General features: G+C 40.8%; 1 protein-coding gene across 2 annotated transcripts in view; it reads right to left on the bottom strand.

Moving 5' to 3' along the window:
* The window catches only part of DLGAP1 (DLG associated protein 1), a 369,407-nt gene that overhangs the window by 88,685 nt on the left and 252,760 nt on the right, over positions 1 to 27,962 (bottom strand). For both annotated transcript variants that reach the window (XM_026035402.1, XM_026035401.1), the window contains one exon: positions 27,113 to 27,327. In XM_026035402.1, coding sequence (XP_025891187.1) covers positions 27,113 to 27,327 — 215 coding nt within the window. The remainder of the gene's footprint in view (positions 1 to 27,112; positions 27,328 to 27,962) is intronic.

The following is a 27,962-nucleotide window of genomic DNA, read 5'->3' as shown; positions in this document are numbered from 1 at the left end:
CCAAAATTTGCAAGTGCTGGTGCAGATGCCCACGGAAGATTGAGACCAGTACAACAAGATCATAGAATCACAGAATACTTCAGGTTGGAAGGGGTCTCTAGAAATCATCTGGTTCAACCTCCTGCACACACAGGGTCACTCAGAGCATGTGGCACAGAGCTGCATCCAAGCAGGTTTGGAAGATCTCCAGAGAAGGAGACTCCACAACCTCCCTGGGCAGCCTGTTCCAGGGCTCTGTCACCCTCAGACCCTGACGTCATGGAAATCAACCCCCAAAGCTACAAAAATTAATCTTCCATAATCATTAGCACTGCCTAGCAATTTTTCCCCCGCTCTGCATAAAACAAAGGCATCCACCCATTAGAGTAAACATTTTCCTATTGTTTTAAGTGTTGGTTGTCAGTACAGATGCCTTCTTTTTGAGCTTGGTTTTGCTCCTGACTATATGACAGGCCAGTTTGGAACATATCTAGAACCACTTTTTGTAAGTGACCACTTAGAGTGGGGCTTGTTCAACAGACTAGGGTACTGGCAGGCTTTGTACAAGGTGGCCTCTTCCTCACTGCTGCAGTCATTGTTTTACCAAATCTAGGGATGAAAAAATTAATGCATGGACAAGGAAACATCTTAAGATTTGCAGTTATAATGATTAGTACTACTTCTACAAATCATCACTGTATTTCACAGTACCCTCTAAGGAACAGCTGAACTGTCACTGAAAATTCTGAAAACATTCTGTTCAAAACACACCTGAGTGTGCACTGGAGGGGGAAGGTCTGAAAGTCTAATTGGTCTTTTCAGAATTACTACCAGTAACCTGCAAATGAAAATCTTTTCTCCCTTAACAGTTCAACTCCGTCTTCTGCTTATTCTGCATTCCTTAGTATTTCATTTGTGACACCACAATTTTCACAGCAACAAAACTCTACATGGAGAGGACTGAGATTTTGGGACAGCTTGGGCACTGCCATGAAGTGGTCCAGCTGCTAGCGCCACTCGCTGCATTGGATACCTACGCTGGCGGAAGGAAGATGTAAATTATTAAAGATCTTGAACCCGATCCCCAGGTGCACTGCACCACTTTTTTTTACTGCAGTGCTTGCCTCTGTGGCATGGTGTAAGCACTGAAGCGCAGCCCCGAACCTCAGGTTCTGCTGCTTTTGGAATAAGGTGCAAGGAGGAGACACTGGCTTTTGGTTTCCACTGAGCCACTGGCTGCTCCCTGCTGCTGCAGCCCCCCAAGGGAAACATCCAGGAAAGCTCCCAACTCCGAGCTTGGGTGGGTGGAAATGAGGTTTGTTGAGCCCCACGAGAGAAGTAAGGGTCTCTCTTGGATAAATACAGGCAAATGCTGCAGATAACACCTCACCTCAGGAAAGCTTCAAGCACCTCACTTCATCAGGCAAAACACCCTCCCAAAAAAATATGCGAGGCTCTCACAAGGAGGATAGCATTAATTTAGGCAGAAAACAGGGTTTAGCAAAGTAGATTTAAGCTGTTGTTGTATACTGCCTGTTGATTTCAGCTATATGTGTTTCAGACATACTTATGCTGAATCTGTTTTCTTTCAAATATAGAAATGCAAGGATTTTAAATGCACGTGTTAATCACACCAACACTGTTGCAATATGTGAGCTAAGAAATACTTATAACCCTGTTACAGCTGTGTTAACCCACTGTTATTATTAACCCACTGTTTTTATTTACTTACATCCTTCTGCTTCAGATGGAAACGTGCTTTGCTCCCTAATTCGTTTAATTCATTATTTGAGTAGTCATGTTTGTAATTCATTATAAGGGCTTGGTTACTGTAGTAAGTATGGGATAACCTAGGCTAATGTGATTTTCTCTATTTACTTAATGAAGTCTGAGACAGAAGTAAGAGGTATCTTAGCCTAGTGTCTGACTCAGACAGTCCTCCACGATCAATGAAGGTGGGAGAAAAAGCTATTCAGTAGCTTTTCATACTGCCTTGTCATTTCTAACTTGTGTGTTCTGGCCATAACATGGTTCACTCAGACACATATATAACGGGTTTATCATATATGCTAGTAGATTAAATGTGAAATGGCCTTGAAAAAATTTCCTGGAAGAGATTTTGCACCTTCAAAATGGCTTTGAAATGTCACAGAGAAGACATACACGATGGATTTACCTATTTAAAAGAAGAGGCATGTTTTGTCTTGAAATATTTTCTCTTTCTTTGGGAAGTATGCTACTGTATCCGTGCTATTTATGAAGATGACTTTTATTTATTACGTATCATTTCAGAATAAAAAAAGGGAGAGACAGGACTGACAGGTGCTACCTTTTTTCCTCTCTACAGCCAGACAAATAGAAAACAAAAGTGTCACAATGAAAAATATTCCTAAAACTATACTGTCTTTTGCAAGTTCAGCATTCAGATTCTCAGCACGAAGTGCAAGGTTATGCCAGGTGGGGACTGTGCTATGCCAATAGAAAATGACATGGCAGAAAAAAAGCAGAAGTCCAGAATCATGCTCTGAATTCTCTCAGAAGCCAGCAAAGGAGTATGTTAAAGCCTTAAAACAAACAATCAACCACCACCAGCCTCCCAACAACACACCATGCACAAAACACACACCACCACCACTGAGCTACCTAGTGCTGAGTACCCCAGCATTCATTTTTCTAGGCTGCAATGGAGACTGTATCTCCCCAGGGTTAAGTACTGCAAGCCAAATGCCCCATTTCCAGCCTGGTTAGTGGGTGCCTGCAGCATATGCTTCTAAGTTCAATTTTATTTGCATTTTAGCTTTACTGGGATTCTCATTTACAGAATGAGCAACTGCAAAGTGACACAAAGCAAACTGAAGGACATCAGCGAAGAGCATGCACAAAGCAGAGGCACTTGAATGCATCTCTTGATTCCAGTCAAAACATGGGCCACCCAACTGGGGTGATTTGATCAGGCTGGCACCTGTGCTATGTTGCTTTTTTTTTCAATGCAATGAGCAAAGGCTGTCACCCCATTGACAAAGACAAGGGCAGCACGTAATCGGTTGTGACGGTTTTCCCTCTCATCCAGGATCTTTGTTTCTATCTTCTAAACTTGAAGATAACCAGTAAAGCCCATTCTTTGGAAGAGAAATTCAATGTTATCTGCACAAAACTGGCATCTATTTTCCTCTGTGTTTTAAAAGACTCCATTACTCAGATTACCAATCATCCTAGCTGCATGGACTGGCTAATGTCCCACCGAGCCATGTGGGACATGCCTGCGTTAATAATCTCTTGGAAGCCCTTTGAGAAGGCTTATATGTTAGTCACAGGATGAGAAGAGGCAGAAACTGTAATGGATTTGTTTCTTTGCCATATTTTACAGAATCTGGTTAGGCTGAAAAGCACTTAAAAAAAAATCCAGAACTCTGCACAACTGAATAGCATATAGATCTCTAACATGTCTACCCTCAGTTTTTTTTTTCCTCTTTTATTTTAAGTAAGCACATGGTGTCCTGCCAGAGAACTCCTGTTTGTTTTATAGAGGGCAGGAAGACCTTGATCAACGCTCAACACTTTACAGATGCAAATGCTTCTAAAAAACACAGTATCCTTTACAACTCTCCACGTATGACTCCTGCCAGTTTCAAAAAACAGCTACTTTTTGTCTTTCTTTTTTTCTTTTTTTCTTTTTTTTGGGGGGGGCAATTTACAGCAAAGCTGTTTCTCAAAATACAGAAGCTTTGGGTCTTCTTGCTTGTTTGTTTTGAGGGCAGGGGACTTGAGGTTGTATAATCATGTTCAAGAACATCTTTACCCCTTTTTAAGTGCCAGAACATTAGCAAACAGGGCTCACTACTGCATAAAAATTAATGCTTAAATTAAAATAAAGCTCCTCTTTCATCTCAAAGATCTTTTCAGGTACTGCATAAAATCAAAAGAATAGGCTGATGAATTTAAGGAACCTTTCCCCTGCCCTGATGTGCTGTGTCTTCTCTGTGCTTTCTAGACACAGTGAGAGGATAGAGCATAGCAAGGAAGTGACACATAATGCCATATGCAACTGAGGTGGAAAGAGAAGCAGATGGAAGATGATGCAGACAGATATTATACAATTCTCTTTAATCAGAAATCTGGTCCACATGCTGGTGCTGATTCCTATGTGGGGGTGTGTGTGGGGAGCTTGCTCTTCTCTTTGGGAGTTGGGAGAATGCTCTTCTTTTGCACCCTGGGGAGTGAGAAGAGACACTGGAGGACAGAAACAGTTCAACCCAGATGAGCCAGCTCAGCCCAGTGATGCCAAGAAGAAAGCTGTTAGTATATAACGATGCACAAAGTTTTATTTACGTTAAAGGAGAAATCCATCCTCTCTCGTCACACATAGCATGGAAATATTTATATATATATGTACGTATAAAATATATAAATATAAAATACATAAAAATATTAATATATATTTATATAAAACACCTAGGACCAGCAATTTGAGGAAAGTAGCTGTTTTCTTCTCCTCCACTGAGAAAAGCTATGAGCCTCCAAGGTTTCACATCTTCTCTTACCAGTTTTACCAAGCACACAGATGTCCAAACAGGGTTCTGAAGATGCCTGTTGGAAGAAGACATCTCTGAATATTTCTTGACTATTTCAGCAGAAGTCTTCTTTGCAAGAATAAGCTTAAGAACAAGCGCTGCGCACCAGGTGATATTTACCTAAGCTGGAAAAGCTCTCAGCTTGTATTGGGAATAACACTATGCATGAATTCTGCAAGAGGGCCTGAGCTTATTAATAATTCCCTCAGCCCTGCATGGAGCTCTTTGGCCCCTGCTGGGCTGTGGGCAAACACTTTGCTGCCCTAATGGACAGTCTAGTTTTGCTGTGGATTTCTGAGAGATCATGCACTGGCATTTTGGATGCTTCATCTGCATCGGGAGCTGCTACCCTGAATCTCCTGCCTAAGTGCAGTCACTCTTCCCACCAAACCCTTCACCACTGCTTTGCTGAGCTCATTTCTCTCTCTTTTTTTTCCTTCTGTAGAAAAAAAAAATAAAGAAAAAAAGTATAAAAATGAAACCACACTCTCCTTCTTGCAACTAATCCCACATCACTATATGTTCTTGCTTACTTCAGTAACCACCTGTTCCCTCTAGAAACTCAAAAGTCATCAGCAATCTGTTCAGATGAAACACTCAATTTAGTAATTCAAGCACTTTGGTCCTCTAGGCAGCCACCCACGTGCATGTGTTGCAGGGCGAGTCTTTCAGAAACAAGAAAGGTGGTGCCTCCAGCTCTGCTCAGGCACAGCTTTTGGTGTTGGACACGGACCACTTCACTGTTACTGCTGCAACTGCTGCTATTAAGGGACTAAGGGAGTTGAATTATACACTATTATCTTTTTCCTCCTCTCAGGTGTCTGGTAACAAACTCAGGATATACACTTGCATATATGCAAATCTTCATTTTCAGACACATTTGGGGCCAAAAGTAGAGTTTGAATCCCTTGGTTTGGATTAACATTGAGTTTTGCCTAGTCAGCTTTCTAACCTCAGCGTGTCTGGGATCAGGGTAGTCCTCAATCAGTCCTTGTCCTATTTTAGGAAAATCACAACTCTCACAAGCTCAGATCCCACCTCCCTAATTTAATACTCAGGTCCCCCGTTCATACATTAGAGATTTGATTAATTCTGCTGGTGGACAAACACAAAACTAAAAAAAAAAAAAAAAAAAAAAAAAAGAATTACAGATGGCTGCCAAACCACAACAGGAAAGATGTTACTTTTTGTGAACATCACCCCAGACATGTGCTGAGCGAGTTGCATAACCAGTCCTCTCTGTTTTACACCACAGTCTATGCAAGAGTGCTGGCTGGCTGCTGGCAGTGGGAGGATGCTGCTCCCACTGAGCTAAAAAGCATCTTCTAGGCAGACTTCCCATGCTGAAAGCCCTCCTGTGCTACACCAAGTTGTGCTATTGGTCAGTATTTACCCACAAATAATGTTTGCTACGTAAATAGTATTCGCTGTTGAGTGTCAACGTGGTGTTATTTAAGAACAGGTTTTCTGACTAACTGTATGTACGCTTCTGTTCAGTGTCCTCAGGCCTGTGTGGGCCTGAAAACAGGTAATGGTGAGCCACATGCCGCATGGCCGCCAGCCTGCAGGCTCTGCCACGTCTGCTTCTGAGTCACCTCTTTCAGAAAGAAACTTCTAAATATCCAGGCTAGATCTGCACAAGCATCTGCTGCTGAGATTGGGAACATGAGTTTTTCAAGTCACCCTCACTACCCCAGGCTTTACTTAAACAAACAGCCATCTGCATTTTCCAAAAACATGTGCCAAATCCACAGTTTCCTTCATTTCCTATTCACTCCTCCTCCATTTCAGAAGTTTCAGGTACCTAGTAAAAAAAGCAGATTCAGCACCAGCTGAGCAGATGTGCAACACAAACCATCAATCAGACCGTAAGAGAAACTCTGACAAACATTTATTTCAATGCCACCAGGAAGCTAGGCTAATAACTCTCTAAGGGAGAAGAGAAAAAACAAACAAACAAGAAAAAAGCACAAAGTCAGCTAAGGAGCTGAGCTCACCTTCATTCACCTCTGAGTAATGTCACTGCCTCCCAGCAAATGTTTGAGAGAGCAAGACAGAGCTGAGGGCCAAGCGGCTCTGGTACAAACATTTTGAGGAGCAACCCAGCTGAGCACAGACTTTATTTCTCATTAGCACCTGCACACGGCTGAATTGGACTGAAATACATGAGGACGTTGACTGGGGGTTTTCTCTCCTTCCTTGATGGCGGCATGCTGCGAGATGGTGTGTGTGCATTCACTGAGTGGCTGTTAGCTGGTTTGTATTTGAAGAATGCTGAGCACTTTGCAGTGCCCAAGGGGAGGGCTGCTCTCTCTTTTATTTTGTAAGCAACTAGTTTTGACTTACAGATTTGACTTATTGTGGTCTGTTTTTCTGCAAACACCTGTAAGGGCTTGACCTGAAGTGGGATCCAGCTGCTCCTGAGAACACCTGGGCTGAGAGGGTGGTGAGGACAAAACCTTGCAGCCTGTTCCTTAAACTGCGGCTGGATAAGACCCAGCTTAGAGCTCAGCTGGATCTTGTACCTGCCTCCTTCCTAGAAAAAAAGACTTAGAGGGAAATGCTTCAAATGGGAGTTTTCATTAAGATAAAACCCTGCAACTTCTCCTGCTGTACCCCAAAATCTACAACTGCTATCTTTGCTTTTGTATTTTCATTTAAAACAAAGTCCAGAATATAAGTAAATTAAAAAAATATATGGTGTCTAGCTGGGTTTCTGGCAAATTGCCTGGTGAATCTCTAAGATGCAGTCTCTCCTGCTCTGGGAGACTCTGCCTTTTGTCAGAGATTTTGCACAGTTGAAAGCAATGCCCCTGGAGCAGGGAGACTTACTCTCTATATAATTTTACTAGAGTTACTCCTCAGAGGAAAAGAGCTTTGACTACTTCCCCTTCAGCTACTTAGGCATCAAAAGACAGCCCTTGAAAGAGACCAAGATAATTCCAAAAACCCAGTTGTCCATGTATATTCTATAATTCTCTCTTTCTGTGCCAAGGTCTTTCCAGCTTTGTTTTGCAGCAATTACAGCAGTGTCTGCTGCACTGAGATACCACATGAAGTGGCAACCTGTGATTTCAGATTTGCATGAAAGGTATTGTAGGTTGGGTAATTCTGCATGTTGATGTCCAGTAAACAGGGCCAAAACACCGAATACCCCCACAAAGGAATCAATTTCCTTTCTGATTTTTTTTTTCTAGAAAACAGAAATTTTCCAAAAGGTATAAAATTATGCTTACCAAAGTTTTCAAAATAGTATGGATGACACCTATGTTACAGGCTACCCTGGGCTAAAGCTGTCCAGAATAAATTCTGATGAAGAAGACTCTTTGGGTTATGAGTGAACAAAGGAAAAAAACCCCCCAAAACTGTCATGACAAGCCTGCATAAAAATGTCAAATCCACATGAGGATTGATAGTAAATTTTGGCAATTATTTAAAATAGTTATCTTTAAGGGCTATGAAAAATAAACACTACAATATTTATTTGGGTCTGGAAGTAAAGGAATGGAGAACCAGTTACCATGCTGTTCATCATGCTGCCAGGGTCAAGTGTATCAATTCAGCTGGGGATGAAGAGAATGTAAAAAATGTTCCAAAGAGTGGATGGTTTTCAGGCCTGAGGACTTTTAAAGTGGTTGTACCCCACATTTCAAAGGAGGAAAGCCTTTAATTCCCAAAAAGTCAGGTGGCATTTTGGCCTATAACAGCAGGCATTCTTAAATATTTCCAAATACTCATTTGAATTTAATTATCATACTTAGAATTAAAATATGTGCTTCACTGAATTGGGCTGTTTCTCTTTCCTACATGAAAAATTAAAGCAAAAACTCAGCAAAGACATGAAGAAGAAAAGTGGAGAAGTTATCAAACTTCTGTGTTAACATGGTGAAAAGAATAAAGCTAGTTCTTTACAGAGGACTGATGAACAGGGCACACAGAGTCCTGTAAAAATAAGAAATCAGTCAAATACTTATGAATGAGTCAGAAAAATATCTTTTTAGATGATGACAGGATATGTAACAAAGCTGAATGTGGCCCTCTCTCCTACACAGAATATGAAAATTCCAGGATATCTATGCTTTTGTTTAAAACACCATAAAAGGAACAACAAAAAAAGGGAAAAATAAGTTCTAAATATCCAGAATAAGGAAATTCTACATACTATTTAAGACCATGGGCCATGGTTTAGATTTCAATGTTAACAGAAATTTGCTGTGTTACCTGAAGGAGAAGTCACATAACCTTTCAAATTCAGCAAACAGGTATGCAAATACTTCCCTACAGCAGCACTTAGGTACGTTTGTGATCGTGAACTGAAGTTAGGAAATGTGACAAGAGGGATGTGGAGCTGCTGGAGAGAGTCCAGCGCAGGGCTACCAGGATGATCAGGGGCCTGGAACATCTGCCCTGTGAGCAAAGGCTGAGGGAGCTGGGCCTGTTCAGCCTGGAGAAGAGGAGGCTGAGGGGGGACCTGATCAGCATGTATAAATACCTCAAGGGAGGCAGTGAGGAGGAGGGGGGCGGCCTCTTTTCAGTGGTGGGCAGGGATAGGACTAGAGGAAATGGCTTCAAACTGAAGCATCGGAAGTTCCACAGGAACTTAAGGAAGCATTTCTTCACTGTGAGGGTGACAAAGCACTGGAACAGGCTGCCCAGAGAGGTTGTGGAGTCTCCTTCTTTGGAGATCTTTAAAACCCGCTTGGACGCAGCCCTGTGCCACGTGCTCTGGGTGACCCTGCGTGAACAGGGGGGTTGGACTAGATGACCTCTGAGGTCCCTTCCAACCTTCGGCATTCTATGATTCTATGATTCTATGACTGAAGTTCTTGTATGGAAGAGGATAGCAATATAGTATTTTTATTACATTACTAGAGGCAAAGGTGGCAGAGTGACTAAACTAATAAAACTCTACGCTGGAGACAGTTGTAGTATATAAAGTGAACTATCTGGCTAAAAGAAAGAATAAAGAATGTTTGGTGGGCCGTTCAAAAATTGCTTTAGAAGAAATGCATTTTCAGATTAAAACCATTCTTGCCTATGGACATAGTGATTTATCTCTATCAGTGGTTTTGCTGAGGTGAGGAAGCACTCTTTGAAAATTTTAATAAAATTGCAGCAAGCTATGGAAAAGTTTAATGCCTAAAATGTCCATTTTAGGCACAGCATAATGAAGCCTACTGCATTGCTTTTCATGCCTCACAGTTCCTTTGACAGGGGCCCGCAACTCTGCCCTGCAGTCACATTATTGAATTGAGCTATATGAATAAATAATTCTCTTCCTTAGATGACCTCTGCCTTAAATGGCTGTTGTTTATGCATCAACTGCTTTTGCTGCCCAGGCTTCTGTCATCTTCATTAGGAAAGCAGTACTGCTATTAATCCGGCTCTTACTGGCAGGAGCGACAGCACAGAAACTGCTCTGACGACCTTTCTGTGTGTGGTGGGACTCAGAGCCACCTCTGCAGGTTAATTCAGCATCCCCAGAACTCCTGTGCTGTGGCAGCGCAGGGACACTCTGTGCTCCCAGCACCAACCCATTGAGTTTATGACTCCGTACGGATTGCTGCGAAGCAATATTAGCTTTCCATCTCTGCAACATCTTTAAATTTTCCTCACCTATTGATAAGGGGATATGTTTCTCTAGGTGTCCCTGCAGGAGCAGGGGAGATGGACTAGATGATCTCCAGAGGTCCCTTCCAACCTCAGCCATTCTGTGATTCTGTGTTTCATCTCAGTGACAGAGCTGTCTATGGGTATGTAGGCAGGCACTGATGCTCCAGGTAGACACAGAAAGCACTATCATCCTGCTGGCCATTCAAGCACAGCATTGCACCAGGACTAGATAATTCAGCTGCCTCAAATCCCTCATTTTTTTTTTCAGTTTAACATGCATTGGAGATTGCCAGTGTTGAATGACCCGGACTTGGTGTAACACACCCTGTGCAGTGCATAGAAATGCAGTAGAAGTGGGATATCTTTCCCGCTACTGAAAGTCGTGCACTACGCTGTACAAGAGGAAGAGGCAAACCGTGGAAACGCAGCAGGTGGGTGGCCTTAGAAAAGGTAAAGTCCCACCATGTAACACAGCCACAAACACCGAGGATGTACCACGGATTGCCAGGGCTTGGGGCTGGAGGCCGTTCGCCTGCACAACACAGCTCCGCAGCAGCCAAGCTAATGCTGTAACTCCAGGCAATACTAATAAAGAGCTCCATTTATTCTCACTGGAGCCAGCTAGCCACTAGAGGGAGGAATAATCTAGTGCTGCCAATGCTGTATTTCTTTTTATGTCTTTTGCAATGCTGTGTGTTTTTCTTAAAGTTGCTCTCCTGAGAGCCTTAGCTTTCAATCAGAGGAAAAAGACCTGTAGTTTTACATTTGGGGAGGAAAACACACAAAGTTCAAGGGCTCTAGAAACAGAAAGCATATAAAAAGTGTTGCACCTCTACTGTATCTTAGAATATATTCAGAGTTTTACAGCCTAGATTAACTGTAGACCTGATTTCTAATTGACTAAGATAAGTAGGACAAATTGGTAGCATTCAGCATGTTGTGGCAAAAAATGTACACCTTTTTTAATGGGCTTTTCAGGAATGACAGCATTTTCCTTGGTGCTTAGAAATGTTAGGTCAGCACTGTTTTTGAAAAAGCCATTTTCCTTCTGTACAGAATTTAGCAACTCGCTAAAAAGTTACCTGCATTTTTTTTTACAAGCAAAGGTATGTGAAAGTAGAAAACAAAGATAAGCCCAACCTAATAAATAACATTCACTAACTATATTACCAGTCTTGCTTGCTTTGCAAAAGATAACGGCTAAATATCCTTTTTAGCAGCTAGGAAGCAATCTGGGTGTGTGAAGGCAAATTCTTTGTAAGTACAGCTAATCACTATTCATGACTGAGAAGCTATTCAGTAACAAGAAAAATAATAAATAAAATGTAAAAGCTGTGTTTATCTGAAGATAGGCGAGGAATTAATTAATGGATAACTGCTAGATGTTCAGCAGACCACACTGTAAAGTTTGGCGCTGCTAAAATTAATGGAGCCAGTGCTGTTCTAAACAGGAAAAGACAAGCTTCACCTCACAGGGGGAAAACGGATCCATACTCATCATGAGAAGACTGTGGCAAGCTCACGGGCAGTCCTGCTGTGAGTTCACAAGTTCTTGGTATGTAAGGAGAAACCTGCTCCTCCCCAAGCACTTGCGGGTTTTATTCTCCCTGCCAGCACCACCCTCTGCGTGGGTGTTTATGAGGCCATCAGAGCTGCTTTCTACCTTCTCCAAAGGAGAGAAATACGCTACAGAGACAAATGTTTCCTTCCAGAAGGCTTTCACGGGGAAGTTCTCAGGTTTTCCAGGAATAGGCATGCAAAGCAAGCAGTGGGAACCCCCTCTGCTCAGCCAGGCTGTGATTTTCTGTGTGGGGTGTTCTTGCCTCCCTATGCAGCACCTACCGCAGCAGCTCCCTCCCAGAGATACTTGAAAACATCCCACCCTTAAGGCCTTCCTTGAAATGGGAGAAAAAAAAGGGCAATGACTAATAATACTGATCTATCCGCTTTTCTGAAGCCTCCTGTTTAGAAGGATCTCCAATTGCTGTACAGGCCTTAACGAATCAGTGCTCCTGACCCCTCTGTGCAGTAGCTGAGCATATTACCCCTTTCACATCAAACACAGCTCTTGGGATCAGGCCAGGCAGCGGCTGGGCAGCCGACGGCCCCGTATTCCGTGGCCGTCTCAAAGTCCACAGCCACCTTGCCAGGGATGAGGCTCATCCCCTGCCTTCCTCCACTCGCCAGAATGGAGAATTTTGCCATTTCAGGTCTTCACTTTAACCACAGCACTGTTCTCCCCCGCATTAACAATCCAGGCCAAGTGCTCATCCCAGGTGCACTGCTCGTGCTCCTTTTGGCCCCGAGAAGCACTGAGCAGCCAAATCATACCTTAGAGCACTTCTCGACTACAATTAACCTCAGGGTATCATTTTATGGAAAGGGAAGCTGTTGCATTTGTCTGGATTGAAAAGAAGCTCGGAGAACGGTGGCAAGATAATGTCTTTAACAAGCAGCTTTATTCACTCACGGCAGAGGTTATCATCCAGTCGCAGTGGGTAGGAGGCTGACATTTCAAACTTCACATCTTCTTTGCTGGGAGAAAAATACAACTTCTAGCTCAGAGTTTAAAACTGTGCTTGAGACTTGGAAACAACATATCGAAGGACAGAGTGGACTAAGGACCCAGCTCCCAACTGCATAGTTCTCCCAAAGATTTTAAGAGAAATTGAGTAGCAATCCTTTTTTGTTTTTTATGTCTTATTCCTATTAATTCCAATGCCTTAGAATAAGGCAGCTCAGTGTGGACTCTGGGTACGGTGCAGGGAGTAGGAAGTCAGCCTAAGTGGCATCGCAGCCGGTCCTGGGGGCAGCGAGGGCGCTATGGAAGAGGGTAAAGGATTTGCATTCAAATCAGATCTAACCCAGAAAGCAATTTATCTTTCTATCCTGGTCTCTCTACTGCCCATGATAGAAACACTGAGTGAGTAAATCATGAGATTTAAGATAGTCCAATAAAAACTGCAATACTCAACTCACAGAGAAGCCTTCCTCTGGTCTTGGCTACAAAAAAGACTGGTTTTGCATTTCTCCTCTATAGAGTCTGTTGACAAGATGGGTTATCTTGTTTATATTGGCAACTGAAAATATTTTTAAACAGGCTTGCAAATAAGCATCAAGAAGCGCTGAAACCAGTGGATTAAATCTTGCTTTACATGCCATTTTTATTTTATCTTATTCTTTTATACACCCTAAAAGTAAAAATGTCTGTAATAAACTGGAGGTCTCCTTTTATGCATTCTTTATATTACTTAATTACCATGAAATTAGTATTGTTGTCTACTAGGTACACAGCTTAAAGGAGGTGCATAAAGAAAAACATAATTTGAGAACATACGCAAAAGATGAACAATTTTTGCGATGTCAACATCAATCCAGGCCCTGCCATTAAAGAGACAGCTGTTCAGGTGATTTATTATTTGTATGAATTTGAAATTGATTATTTTGCTATGCTTTGAGCTGCTGCCCCAAAGTGAACTCCTTACGTCAAATAACAAACTACCGCCCCACGGACATACTGATTCGTCAAACAGGAGGAAGAAATATAGTCATAAAATGTAATTTCAACGGCAAATTAGGGCTTGCCAATCTCCTGCCAGAGGCAAAACAGCCAGGCAGAAGACCACAGTCATTGTCGAGATAGAACGAATTTGATTAACTTCTCTGGAAAAAGGGGCAATTAGAGTTGATGGGATGAAGCCACTCCAGACTCCACGCGTGTTTTGACACAGCTGAGTGCACAAGGAGCATCAGGGCACTGAGGCTGCAGCACATCCGTGAGGGCAGCATCCTGCCATGCTGCAGGAACCGCTGAAGGGAAGGCTGGGCAGGGAGCAGCCACGCAAGTCTAGCCCAGGGCTGGGAACCGTGGAATAAAAGAAGTGTGAAGGACTCTCAGTGATGATCAGCGTAACAGGAGTCGTGAGCAAGGTTAATAATTAAATCACTAGTGAAGAAAGCCTCAGCTGGAGAGTTTCAGGATCAGGGCACTAATAATTGAAAACAGAAAAGAATATTATGCATATTATCAGTAGAGGTGTGAAATTCATTAAAAAAGGAAAGAAAATAGGAAGAGGGGTGGTTGAATATAAAAATAGTTGACAGTGAGAAGGTCATTCTGACTGTGTAAGACGTGGTAAGGCTAAATAGGTATTTCTTGTGCCAATCTTGGCTCTTTTAATGGAAAAAAAGGATGTTTAGCTAAGTACTAACAATTGTTATTTAGGCCTGCTAAGGAATTACTTAAAAAGCAGAGAGGCGAAAAAGAAAAGAGAAAGGAAAAGGAAAGCAGAAATAGTAATACAGCACTAAAAAAAACATTCCAAGCAGAATCAGTCCAACATGTGATTTGAATACAGCATCATCTACTGTCTCTCAGTTGCTAATTACAGGTAAACAGCAATTATTTTGTGCCGAAAATAAAATGGCCTCTCACAGGTGGAAAGTTACAGAGGCAGAATTACCACTATGCCAAAAATTGCCTTCTACTCAATGGCAAATGACAAAACAACTGCAATGGCACAGCCTGACTCAAGAGAATTTCAAGCAGGTTTGAACAACAAATCTTTGCCAAAGCGCTGTTGTCCCACACATCTTTGAACTACATGATTTAGGTGAGTCTTGGAGATGCTGCATCAGACTGAAATCCAAAGCTAAAGACATTTAGATTAAACTTTTCTGGCTACACAGTGCCCATGTTGCTGATATCTTCAACTGCAATGTCATAAGGATGGTTGATTGATATGTTGGCCACATGCCTGCCAGAAACTGAGAATAGATCTTTTCATAGTCAGACACTGGCCCCCTATCAATTTCCACCTTGTATATCCATAATTTTTATTGCCACTACATGTTATGAGATGAAATTTTGACTCAGCTGATGTTGTCCGTGACAGTATTTCAGCTAGTATGGTTATCATCTTTGTGCTTCAGGTGTGCATCATCGATTTCAGAATTTATGTAAAATTTAGAAATATTTTTCCTCTATATTTGACAAAAGTAAAACAATTTTTTTAAGTTTTGAAAAACTAAGAGTAGGATTAATAGGTGAAGTGAGAGCCTTATATCATTTTGCATTCTGTGCAGTTGTCACAGTTGCAGACAATAACAGTCACTGACTATTAAAAGAGAGTACTAATGAACTTCTGCTTATTCTATGCTGTTATGCCTATTTTGCTATGAAGAAATCACAAGTAAGTACTAGGAACATTTCTGGGACTAGCCCAAGATTACAAAGCCTATCTCCCAAAGGAATGTTTTCCAAGGTTTCCTTTCAAGTGTACAGTAATGAAGGCTTAGTGTGGATTTGCAACAACAATTGTCAGTTATAGAACCAGAGAGATTTATGTACTGGCCCTGAAAGCTCCTGAGCTTGCCTTCAGCACGATGCATCACTGTCACTGTGCCGAGCCGCACGGACAAAACCCAGGCGCGGCCGCATTCCCGTGTGGCCAGAATGCAGGGAAGGATTTGGGTGCTCTGCACGTGGCTGTTGGCATTCGGGGATGACAAAGCCAGTTAGTGTTGTCTGGAGTCCACGGTCTTGCTGTTGGCCAAATTGCTGTGCAGTAGGTACAGCCTTGTCAGCAATCACAGCTGTCCTGTGATGGGAGCTGGTCATTGCCCTGCAACTCCACTGCCAATTCATAGAATCACAGAATGCTTAAGGTTGGAAGGGACCTCAGAGGTCAGCTAGTCCAACCCCCCTGCTCACGCAGGGTCACCCAGAGCACAGGGCACAGGGCTGCATCCAAGAGGGTTTTAAAGATCTCCAGAGAAGGAGACTCCACAATCTCTCTGGGCAGCCTGTTCCAGGGCTCTGTCACCCTCACTGTCAAGAAGTGTTTCCTTAAATTCAGTCATGGAGATCTCTGGTAGGAAATCACTAGGTGCTGCAAAGTTGTTCTCAGTAAAGATCTCTTTTCACACTGGTAAATACTGTGAACAGCAGTCGTACGATAGTGCTGTACCTCAGCAGCATACCGGGAATAAGAAAGCGAGCACAACAGAAGGAAACCTTTAAATGCTTTCCTTAATTTCTCTCCTCCAGAAAATACACATAAAGTGTATTAGGAGGAGAGGGGATTTTACGAATTCAAAGCTGACAAGGTAACCTTTCATCGACATGTCTCACTGGGAGCAGAGTGGTGGCTGATGCTTCAGCACCTGGGCTATCACCACTCATACACTTTCTTTGCTGCCTTTGTTTATTTCTAAAGGCCGAATAATTTCACACATTCTTGTCTTTCTCATTCTTATCCTAACCTGGTGCAAGTTAACAGGATATACCAAAGTATGCCTGCAAAAACAAATACCACTGTTTCTCTTGGAATTTTACATTAAAACAACAACAACAAAAATACAATATCACAGCTTGTTCCAGTTTAATCTAAAAGGGCTCTAGCATTTCACAGTGAAAATAATACTTCTAGCTGATCAGAACAGGAAGTTATAATGAATAATTAACTTTATGATTGTTGCCTATTTGCTTTCTTGTTAGGTTGGACATTAAGGACTCCCCACTGAATTTTGTGTGAGCGAACATCTCTTTTTATGCCTATGAATTTTATCCATGGCAGGTTTAATATGTCAGCTGAACCCCACCTCAGCAAAATAAGCCAGACAGTACAAGATCACACACAGAGATTCAAGCATGGTATGGCTGGCAGCATTCAGCCTTTCAAAATGCTAGCAATGAAATAACATTTAAAGTACATGAAAGAATTGAGCAGGGTTGCTGTGGGTGGCCTACTTATATTTACTATTCAACAGCAGGCCTTCAGCAATGTGGTCTTGATGAGGGTTTTATTTTTAAAATAAGTTAAAAAGAAAGTAGGAGCAGTGATGCTGGATACATCCAATAGCCTTGGAAACACACAGAATCATAAAAGATAGGGCTGGAGGGGACTTCATGAGGCCATGTGGTTCCTCCCCCCAGCATAAAACAAGATCAGCAATACTTAAATTATTCCTGACACATATTTTCTACCCTGTTCTTGAAAACATCCAGTGAAGTGATTTCTTTTGGCAATCTACTGCAGTGCTGAACTATCATTACCATTAGAAAAATGTTCCTAACATTTGCTTGTGCAGTCCTTGAAGTCTAAAGCAACATGTCTTGTTCTGTCCCCATTGGCCTCATTAGCTTTCTTTCAGAGACAGCCTTTTAAGTAGGTGGGCACAAGCAGGGCTGAAAACAATCCAGTGTAGCCAGTCTGGTACACATACATTCAGCTTGGGTGTGTAAAAGCTGTAACTGGAAAGATAAGTACACACAATCACAGAATCACAGAATGGTTGCGGTTGGAAGGGACTTCTAGAGATCACCTAGTCCAGCCTCCCTGCTCCAGCAGGGACACCCAGAGCACGGGGCACAGAGCGGCATCCAGGCGGGTTTGGAAGATCTCCTGAGAAGGACACTCCACAACTTCCTTGGGCAGCCTAAAACTGATCATTTCTTTTGTCATTTACTCTGAGATAAATAACTGCTTACAGGATTTAACTAAGAGAAGCTGAAGATGGAAGTCCTCAGTTTCACCTATACTCTTGACTAGCATAAAACTAAATCTGGTGTAAAGCTGAGTCAGATGACAGGGCACCCAAGGGTTTTCATTTCTGTGAGTGATCATGTAAGTAAAGCTATAAGTATTCTTTAACAAATTATTGCTTTCCAAAGCACTGCTGCAGAGTTCCCAATGGACAATACCTAGCTTAAGCTCTGTGGGCCTGTTTCCCAGGTGTGATGCTGGTATTGGAGAGGAAGAAATATTTTCCGGTACTTGCTAGTGAATGACCAGAGGTGTCAGCCATAGGAGCCCTGAAAGGGGTAGGGACACTCATTTTTAAATTGTCCTTGTCAACACTTTCCTACATGCTCAACTCAAGGAACATCTGAAGCCCAAGGAGAAAAAACCAATGGTATATACAAGCCTACATAGGATCAAGACCTTTAACATGTATAGTTCTGCAAGAGACTGAAGCAGAATATATGTCCTGATATACTACTGTGAAATTACTTCTTGCAACCCCTTTGAGCTAGGGTAGAAGGATAATAAATTCTGAAGGAAAACATGAAAGGTCTCAGAAAACACTGAGCATATCAAACACGGTAAGTGGACCAAGCACCCCAGGAGGTCATGTCACCTATGGTGTTTTAAGGATTCCAAAAGAAAAGAGCAACATTAGGAACCTAAAGAGTAGTCATTGTATATAGCTAGAACAGGGATAAAAATTTTGTAATGCTAAGTGAAGATTAGGAGTAACCAGAAAAACAAACTTCTGAGATCTGTAGATATCTATTCTGCATAAACTGAGAAGTCCAAGGAGAAGCATCACGAAGCAACAGCCTCTATTTTGTAAATATTGTAAGACTGAAAATCCCCCAACATCACATCCATACTCTCCTACTAAGATTGAAATACACAGCCAGAGCAAGTCTATGTTGAAATTCTATAAAGCTGCATTTTGATTTTCCTCATAATAACATCTTTAGCTCGAAAGGAATACCTGAGCACTTTTGTCAACATCAATAAAACCTTTGAAAACTACTTTTGAAATCTAGACTTCTTTTATAAAGAGGAAAAACAGGAACTCTTAAAAATGATTTTGAAATTGTATGGATTTTTGTCTCCTCTTATGTTTTAAACTAGTTTTACTGCAATCATTGTTCATTTTAATTTCCTAATATAATTTCTCAAATAATCACTATTTTGTAAAATTATGGTTAGAACAAATCAAAATCTTCAAGTAAGAATGTAAGAATAAGATTGGGAAGGGGAAAGAAGAAAAGATGAAGGACTTTTTCAAGTTTGACAAATTGTTCTTATGACTCAGGCTGAATGGGAAATCCAATGATACCACAGTGGGAGGAGTATCTCATTATTAGCTTCTGCAGCAGGAGACATAGTTCATATTCATTACAGTTATGGTGAAATATTCATAACATTTTCTCCCAGCACTTAGCTTAGAAATGTAGCAGAAAAGCTTGAATAGGAAGCTAGACTTCAGTTGGCATTTGAGACCAGTTCTGCAATTCTTATTTCAACTGCTCCTTGGGCATATAGGAAAGTTACCTGATGATACTTAACAGAAAACATTGCCTCCCTAATGTTGTCCATGACATATTTCCATAAATGGAAATGACATAAAAATCATTATTCTTTTTTAGTAGGACTCATTTAAAATTAATCATTATTCAAATTTATTGGATTAATCTCAACACTTTGCTGAAAATTGAAAATACTCGATTAACATTGGAACAGGAGTTCTTTGTACTAATTTTTCAGATAACTGGCACACTACTGGTTATGTCCCCAAATGTGAACAAATGTTCATGTCATGAACAGTTGTACAAAAAATCTTTCATAGGCATGCACAAATATGTTATCTAAATATTCTGGATGTTTGTTCACATATTCCCTGGAAGGAAATTCAAGGCTAGCAAGAGGAAGATAAATTTTATTAAAAAAGTCTACCTGAAAGTCATGTGAATGATGTTAGAGTATTTTTACCTCTAGCCTTAAAAATGATGTTAGTAAAGAACTGACTACATCAGCCTCCAGACAGGAAACATCTTCTTTGAGTCACCAGTTAAATGAACTGTTTATATCTCTTTAATCTACAGGAGATTGTTGTTCTACCTCAGAAATGGCATCACCATCAAAATTCCCCTTTGGCAGATTCAGTAAGTGGAAATTAATGGCCATGGCAACTTAGAAGGCTGCATCTCTGCAAGTCCTAATTTATGCCACAAGGAAGCACACTGCTGAGGACTTTTGCCTACAGCTCTGAAGGTGAACAAATGACTTCAGATTCCAGCATAGCTGGCCTACAACTTTTACAGACACTAAAGTTAAGTACATTTTTTTCCCACAATGCTCATTTTTATCTAATTTCCCACAATGCTCATTTAGAGCCACATGCTCCAGGTGTGCCGGCTTGAGCGGGAAAGTTGGACTAGATGATCTCTAGAGGTCCCTTCCAACCTTGAATATTCTGTGATTCTGTGTAATTTTATTCTATTTTATAGCCTGAAATTTTAACAAGCAAAAATTAAAGGTGAGACAACTGTAGCACATGACAATTCATAAATCACAAGAAATCTGAACATCTCATCTTTCTGATGAGATGAAATTAATATAAATAAGAAATCAGAATATTTTCGCAATTGTGAGAATACTGACTTAACAAGGGCCATAAACAAGTGGAGTTGGGTCTGGAGTGACACAAAGGCAGCTGTTACGATGCCCTACTGGTGACAGGGCGCTTCATTTTCATTGCAAGATAAATGAGGGGGCATGATTGGGGAAGCAGAGAAGAGGGAGAACTGATCCCACCTCTGCTACGAGGGGCATCGGAAATGATCCGCTTTCAGGGAGGACTTCATAGTGAGCTGAGTGGTTCATTACTGTCCTGTAAAGCCCAGGTGGGAAGCTGCCCTGAGGCACAAGCTTCTTCCCATAACCTCCAGTGCTACTGCATTGTAACTGGCCAAATGTGCTTTGTATATCCTTCAGTGGGAAGCTGCAACTGTTAGTTTCCCATCACCAAAGCTGTCTTGCTCTAAGTTCCTTAAATATCACAGGTAGAAAACTGATGACAGATGCCAAGGGAAAACCACTGGTCCAGAACTATGCCCACCTACTGCTTTGAAATACTTTTTAGTGCCTTGCCATCAGATTTTCTCCCGACTTATAAATTAACCACCGTTCTTAATCATATTAAGACACATGAGCCTGAAAAGTGAGAAACCTGGCCAACAGCCTCCTCTCAGCTTTTGGAGAGAAGAGATTGTAACAATAGGTATAAAAAGTGAAGTAATAGACGAAATGCAAGTGATTGCAGGCTGGGAAAGTAATTATGCAGGCCAACAATATCTCCAGAATCCTATTCCCTTAGCTGAATATCCAAAATTCATTGAGATGTTGCAATCTCTCCCATAGATAGTTCAGAGGGAAAAAAGTCCTTCAAATAAACAAACAAAAACCACCTCAGGAAACAAGAACAAATCTCTCATTAGGTCTGAAGAAAATGAAACAGACTGTAACACGAAACAACAAAACACACTGCACTGAAAACATATTGTAAAACACTACTAATAAAAGACTCATCAGACCTACTCCTCTTGTACTAATTAGGAAACTTATTGTTCCTAATTGGAAGCCACTTATCAAGAAAGAAAATTAACAAGCTTCTCTGCATGTGTCTAAAAATATTCACCAAAAGGAAGACAGAGACAGTTGCATTACCTTAAATTTTGCCTCTCCCCTCCCCTAGGTGTGATCCGGCCCAGTGAAAATAATATGGCATTTTCATTAATTTCAGCAGAATGAGGATAGCACCTCCATTTAAAAAAACACACATTCTGTTTATGTGACACCCGTTTCTGGGGATATTTCTAGTGCATTATAATAATACAGAAACACATTAAAAGAGATAGTCCTAAGATAAAGATGTTTTCCATATCTAAGGATGCAGACAATGCTATACACACAGAAGGGCAATGCAAGGACATCAGACCTTCAACATGCCAAATGCCAGAGGCAGCCTAGACAGTGTACTGGGCTATATTTATTCTTATCGTCCCCAGTGCAGGTACTTCCCAAGAACAGCGATTCAGAAAAGCTGACAGCAAGGGAGAACCACCTCTAGGATTTACCTTATTCCTTAGTTTTATAAGAGCTAGCTATATCATTTTGTGAATCTGTGAAGAGATCTATGCCTATAAATGCATGTGTTGTGTCAATGTAGGAAAACCACAGCTAGAATGACCCTAGCCTTGTGCATAACATTTAATAACAACCTGGCTGTCGGAAATGTTGCTTGCTGTGTCTTTGAAAAGCTTTTTGACCTTTTCATATCCTTTCATTCACATCATTCTTAGCATCAACATATTTTTTTCATGTTGGAATACAGACTTTTGTAGTTACATCAGTCATTTTTTGAGCGCAGATGAAGCACTCTACCTTCCCACCAACCAGTATTTTTATGAAAGAATTCACTTTTCTTTTCTTTTTTTTGTATGATTTCTATAAATGTATCTCCATGTAGCCAGACCACTGAAAAGGTCAACACGATAATGATAAATAAATACAGTTTTTTTCAAAAAAAAAAAAAAAAAAAAAAAAAAAAAAAAAAAAAGTGTAATCAAATACAAAGCACCGCTCTACATCACCATCCAAAATGTATCCAAAATGTCCAAAAATGAACTACTATAGATGGAGCAACTATATTATTTTAGAAAATAAAATTTAAAAAGCAAAACAAAATGACTGAAGAGGTCCATATTTCCAAAGCAGCATTTTTTTTTGAGTTAGGAAGCAAAATCTGAATCCACACTTGAACCTGGGCAGTGTACATGCAGTGGAGAAGAGAGACAGAATAAAGAGAAATAGAAAAGCCATCCATGGTAATGGGATACTGCAGTTAAATTGCCTGGTCTCAGCAGGAGGTCCCTTCCACATCCCTCATCTTTCAGGCTGAGAAAGCGCTGCCATCTGTGGTTTCAAGCTATACCTTGTGCTGACTTGCTAGCTACCATGCTAGTAGCATGGTCAAGCAATCCCAAGGGACTCGTTCAGATCTTTCTCTGCCTTATGCAGTTACAGATCTTCATAAAACTTGTTGAACTTGAAAACGTTCAGACTTACTTCTCTAACAAAAGTCACTAAAGTTGATCAACAGAAACAAAATTTATTAGGAGGCAGAAGTGAGAGCAATCACACAGAATCGCAGAATGACTGAGGCTGGAAGGGACCTCTAGAGATCATCTAGTCCAACTCCCCTGCTCCAGCAGGGACACCCAGAACACAGGGCACAGGGTGGCATCCAGGTAGGTGTGGAAGATCTCCAGAGAAAGAAACTCCAGAACCTCCCTGGACAGCCTGTTCAAGGGCTCTGTCACCCTCACAGGAAAGTTGTTCTTCCTCACATGGAGATGTGTTTTAGTTTACAGCTATTACCCTTCGTCCTGTCACTGGCTACCATTGAGAAGAGTTTGGCTCCATCTTCCTCACATTGTCCTCTCAGGTATTTACACATATTGATCACATTCCCTCTCGATCTTCTCTTCTCCAGGCTAAACAGGCCCTTCGTCCCAGCTCATTTAGTCTTTCCTCATAAGACAGATGTTAAAGTCCCTAAATCATCTTTGTCGTTCTACACTGGATTCTCTATAGAGGCTCCACATCCCTTTTATGCTAGAGAGCCCAGAGCTGCACCCAACACTCCAGGTGCGGCCTCACCAATGGCATGTGGACAGACAAGGCAGTTGTATATTTTCACCTCAAATGAAAACCAGGCTGAGCATAACAAAAGTATAAATAGATAGAAATATAGAATCATTGTGGTTGGAAATGACCTTCAAGATCATCGAGTCCAACTGTAAACCTGCCACCACCATGCCAGTTAAGCCATGTCCCTAAGCGCCTCATCTACACATTTCTTGAACCCTGCCATGGACAGTGACTGCATCACATTTCTGGACAGCCTGTTCCAATGCGTCATCACTCTTTTTGTATAGAAATTTCTCCTAATACCTAACTTGACCCTCCCCTGGTGCAACTTGAGTCCTTTTGTCCTAAAGATACTGAAGAAAGATATCCTGAATGAATCTCAGCTATACTAGAAATATTACTTATCTACACCTTCTTCAGAAGTGAATTAACCTGTCCTGTTTCTATCTGTGGAAGAATGCAAGATAAACTTTTGCCACTTTTTTGGAATGGGCAAGAAAATACCAGTTGTTTCACCTGGATCAGTTTATCTAGACTGTGAGAGATTAAATGCCAAGAGGACATTGCCAGCAAAGAGAGAGAGAAAGCTGCTCACTTCCTGGTAGGATAATGAGAATGCAGCAGCGGAGGTGTGGATTTCAAGATCATAGCAAGCTGTGCTTTATTCAGAATGGTACCCACCGCATTTGAAACATGTTCTGTAATCACATGGAAACCATGGCATGGGAGGAACACTGTAGGAGTTGGACTGTGAGGTAGAGCAGGAAAAAAAATCAGCAAAACCAGGAAAATAAATTTGCATTACGTAAAAGGGATATGACACAGTTGTGCTGTTCAAAAGTTATTCCTTATATAAAAAGAAACAATGCTAATAATGAAAAATTGAAAAGCTCTTTCTTAGAAGAGGTAGTTAGGTAGGTGGGAGGGAGAACGTGGGTTGTAAGACCAATATTAGACAAAGTATTTAGAAAGGAAAAGTACTACAAGATGAAAAAATCCCTCCAAAAACAACAGTGAAAGCGAAATAAGACACATTTAAAGCTGTTTTCCTGTCAAAGAGGAAAGTGAAGCCAACTACCTGCCACACTGGATGCTGCATATAGCAAACAGAGAAACAGCAGCAGAAAGAAGTGCAGAGGTCTCTGGCAGTAATTACTGATGTTTCTTTGGAAATATTTATTTATTTATTGGAACACTGAACAAGGAAACTGTGCTTCACTGTCATTGACAAATAAATAAATAAATAAGGTAACTCTCAGCTTTAAGGTGTCAGTAATGTCCAGCAAGGGCAGATAGAAAGTCCACTATTGTCAGTAAAAGGTTGTCCTTTCACTAAATGACTTTTGGCTTATTTCCATTAAGCCGTTATTCAAGGTGCAAACTGAGCACAAGTCAACAGTAAGTCAAGGAAATAACTTGTTATCACATATTATATAATTGCTCGATGACCTGCATTTAGTGAGTCATGGGCCCTACTGTAGTGGCTGGCTCACATGCCAGGAAAACTTTGTCTCAACTCTCAGAGGACTCGAGGTAGCTGTGGGATGAATAAGCAACCTGCTTTAGGCCAAGGTCAAGTCATACTACTAGCAACGTATGAAGAAGCCCGCACAGCTTCTTGACAAGCCTAAGTTGTACTTTGCGGTAGAGCCACCTTAACAGAAGATTTCAGTCTTTGCCAAAAGGAAAGGAGAACATTATGTTGTTCAACAGGAAGGAATAAAAGCAATGCATAATTATGTTCATACAAATCAGCTCTGAAAGTGGATAGCCTTCCCAGCAAGGCTGTCCAAAGGATTATCCTAGCCTGTAAGAAATAATTCTACTTCATACCAATTCATGCTGAAAAGTCACTGAAAAAGAAAAGTAATTTTATACTGTCATCTTTTTTTGTTTTATTATTTTCCACTTTCGATGCTTTACATCCTACCTATGCACAGCTCCTAAGCTTACATGAATTTTATCAAGTGAAGCTTAAAATTAAGCATATTCCTAAAAGATTTCTGAAGAGGAAGGGATTTAAACATATGTAAAATGAAGTTCTCATACAAGTACTTTGCTGAATTACAGCCACTTCAAAGCTAAACCCCAAAGCTTCTGCTGCCTAGCCCCTCTAATATAACATGCTTTGTGGGTGAGCAGTGATATGCAGTACTTTTTATTTTTAATAATTCTAGATAATTTTTTCAAATCTAATGTTTACAGAGAACAGAAATAAAAGTGTGACCAAAAGCAAATATACGCACTGTGAAGTACTTTGTTTCACAAATACCTTATAGAACTATGCAACAGATACTTCTTATATTTCAGCTAGAAGAAGCTCCATGTCTGATGACTTTGTGTAGCTTGTGGTCATGCATAACACTCAAGTTCACCTTTCTGGATGACTCTGCCTGAGTTGCTATAAGAGTTGCTCTGAGTTTTCAAAGGAGGAATTTTGTCCCAGGAAAGGAAGGCTAAGGAGAGGAATCACTGAAAGACAAACCCCAGAAAGATGATGAAAAGCCCTGCAGAAAATGTGACTCCTTCCTCCTTTGGAAACTTATGAAAGGACAGAAGCAATTCCTGGCCTCTCCTGGAACACAGTCAGACAGACTCCTATGGGAAGCTGTGATAAGTGTGTTCTTGTCTTCTGTTCTATTCATCATTGATGTCAAGAGCATGACACTCTTAATGTGGATCAAACTTTTCTCTACAATGTATTTCTCAGATAAGATCTCTAGGAAAATGTAGGGTAGAGGAGGACACAGAAAGAGAAGGAATTAATGAAGAAATGCAGAGGGATTCTCTTGTCACTAATCACGGATACTAGAAGAGATACACTTGCCTTTTTTTTCCATTTTAAAGCTACAGCCTTAGGCAAGTTATACTAAAATTAGCTTATTTTTAGTTCAGTGAACTATGATTCACTATTATAGCTATGATATTTAGCAAGAGACACATAGAAACAATTGCTGAATTAAATCCACACTATTCTCTTTTATAGATAAAAACATTCTATTGTTTTAGAGGAGCTCTCCATTTTAGTATTTTAGAAAATGATTCTAATTCCCAAGTTCTTGCAATTTTCTTGAGAATCTGGGCTCTTTTGAAACAAGACTTTAGTGCTACAGAATACCTAATACGTCATGACTACAGGTCATAAAACCCCCTAAATTAATCATTCTTGATGACCAAAACTCTCCCAAACAATCTGTAAAATTTCATTTTGACTATAATTTTCCACAAAAGCCGCGTAATTCTGAGAGAATGGAAGAATGGAAACCATGGATTCATCTGTTTTCAGAGTGTCATTGTTCTTTTTTGTTAAATGTCAGATTTTCTCTGATGAGTTGCGAAGCTTGGCTTCAGGCTAATATCACATGTGCTATTCATTTTGAGTATAAATAAATACACAATTATGTAAAGCTCATGCAGTCCTAAGCTATAATTCTGCAAACTATTTAAAGAATAGACCAATTTTATATATACATGAATGGTTTCACTTAGCTTTTACTGGTTGAAATATTTAGCAAATTCAAAGCACAGGTAGAAGAGTCCTTTTTCAGGGCAACATTGAAACATATGCCCCAATCTACCATTCTTCATAAAAACCCATACTAAAATAAATGTGTTCGAACACAGTTGTTTGCTATGAAGAAAGACAGAAGTAATTATGAACAGAAAATCTATGTCTTAATGTAGACTGCTAAATGATGCAGTAAAACAGGGACTCACTTGAGGGTGGTGAGCTCTGTAAGGGATGGCTGGGTGGCCTTGAGATAGCTCTCTCTTCGTGCCGCAATCTTTGGAGATGGCTTCGGACTTGTGTCTGAGTCTCCACTGTCATCATCCCCCATGGCTTTAATGTAACTGCCACTACGCATTCGCCGGCAGGGAATCTCATCATCTTTCCCTCGTGGAGTGTACCCAGTCCATTCATCTTGAGGAACCTGCAGTTGTAAATAAAATTCCTTTATGAGTACCCTTTTCCCTGAGATTTGCACACACTAAGCCACAACAGAGCCAGAACTGATATTCAAACGGATGAGATCCCAGCTCCAGCTGTGGCCCACTTGTCTCCCTGTGGAGTCACAAGCACTGCTGGAGTTGTCTCTCATCTTCCACTATTTACCTGGGAAGTGTATAGCAACTATGATGCTAACATCTCAATTAGATCTACTATAGTCTAGATAAATCTGTTTCTGGTTACTACTGCTTTCATTAAAGGGATCACCATATCCAAATGTTTGACAAGATGCAATATGGATCCCTAACGAAAATATATTCAGAGTACATGACCCTGTACACACCAGAATGACCTTGGTTCAAGACACATTCCTAAGCAGTTTAGCTGCGTACTAAGCATCACAAAAGTAGGTCTGTAACTGTGAAATTACCATGCTAATGCTTCTATAACATGCTTAGTGCTAGTGGATACCCATTAGCTTGCAGGAGTCCTTTTGAATTGTGCCAGTGTGTATGTCTGAATTATCCCTTTCATTCCCTTCTTTGTCTTTCTTCTCTTCATCTTCTTCTTCATGTTCATTATTTCTCCCGATCTGAAGTAGAAGTCACACAACTATGG

Source organism: Nothoprocta perdicaria, unplaced genomic scaffold (genome assembly GCF_003342845.1).
Source record: "Nothoprocta perdicaria isolate Ctin4 unplaced genomic scaffold, notPer1 scaffold_16, whole genome shotgun sequence".
Lineage (NCBI taxonomy): Eukaryota > Metazoa > Chordata > Aves > Tinamiformes > Tinamidae > Nothoprocta > Nothoprocta perdicaria.
Note: the sequence above shows the minus strand (reverse complement) of the source record. Positions and strands in the feature narration are given on the sequence as shown.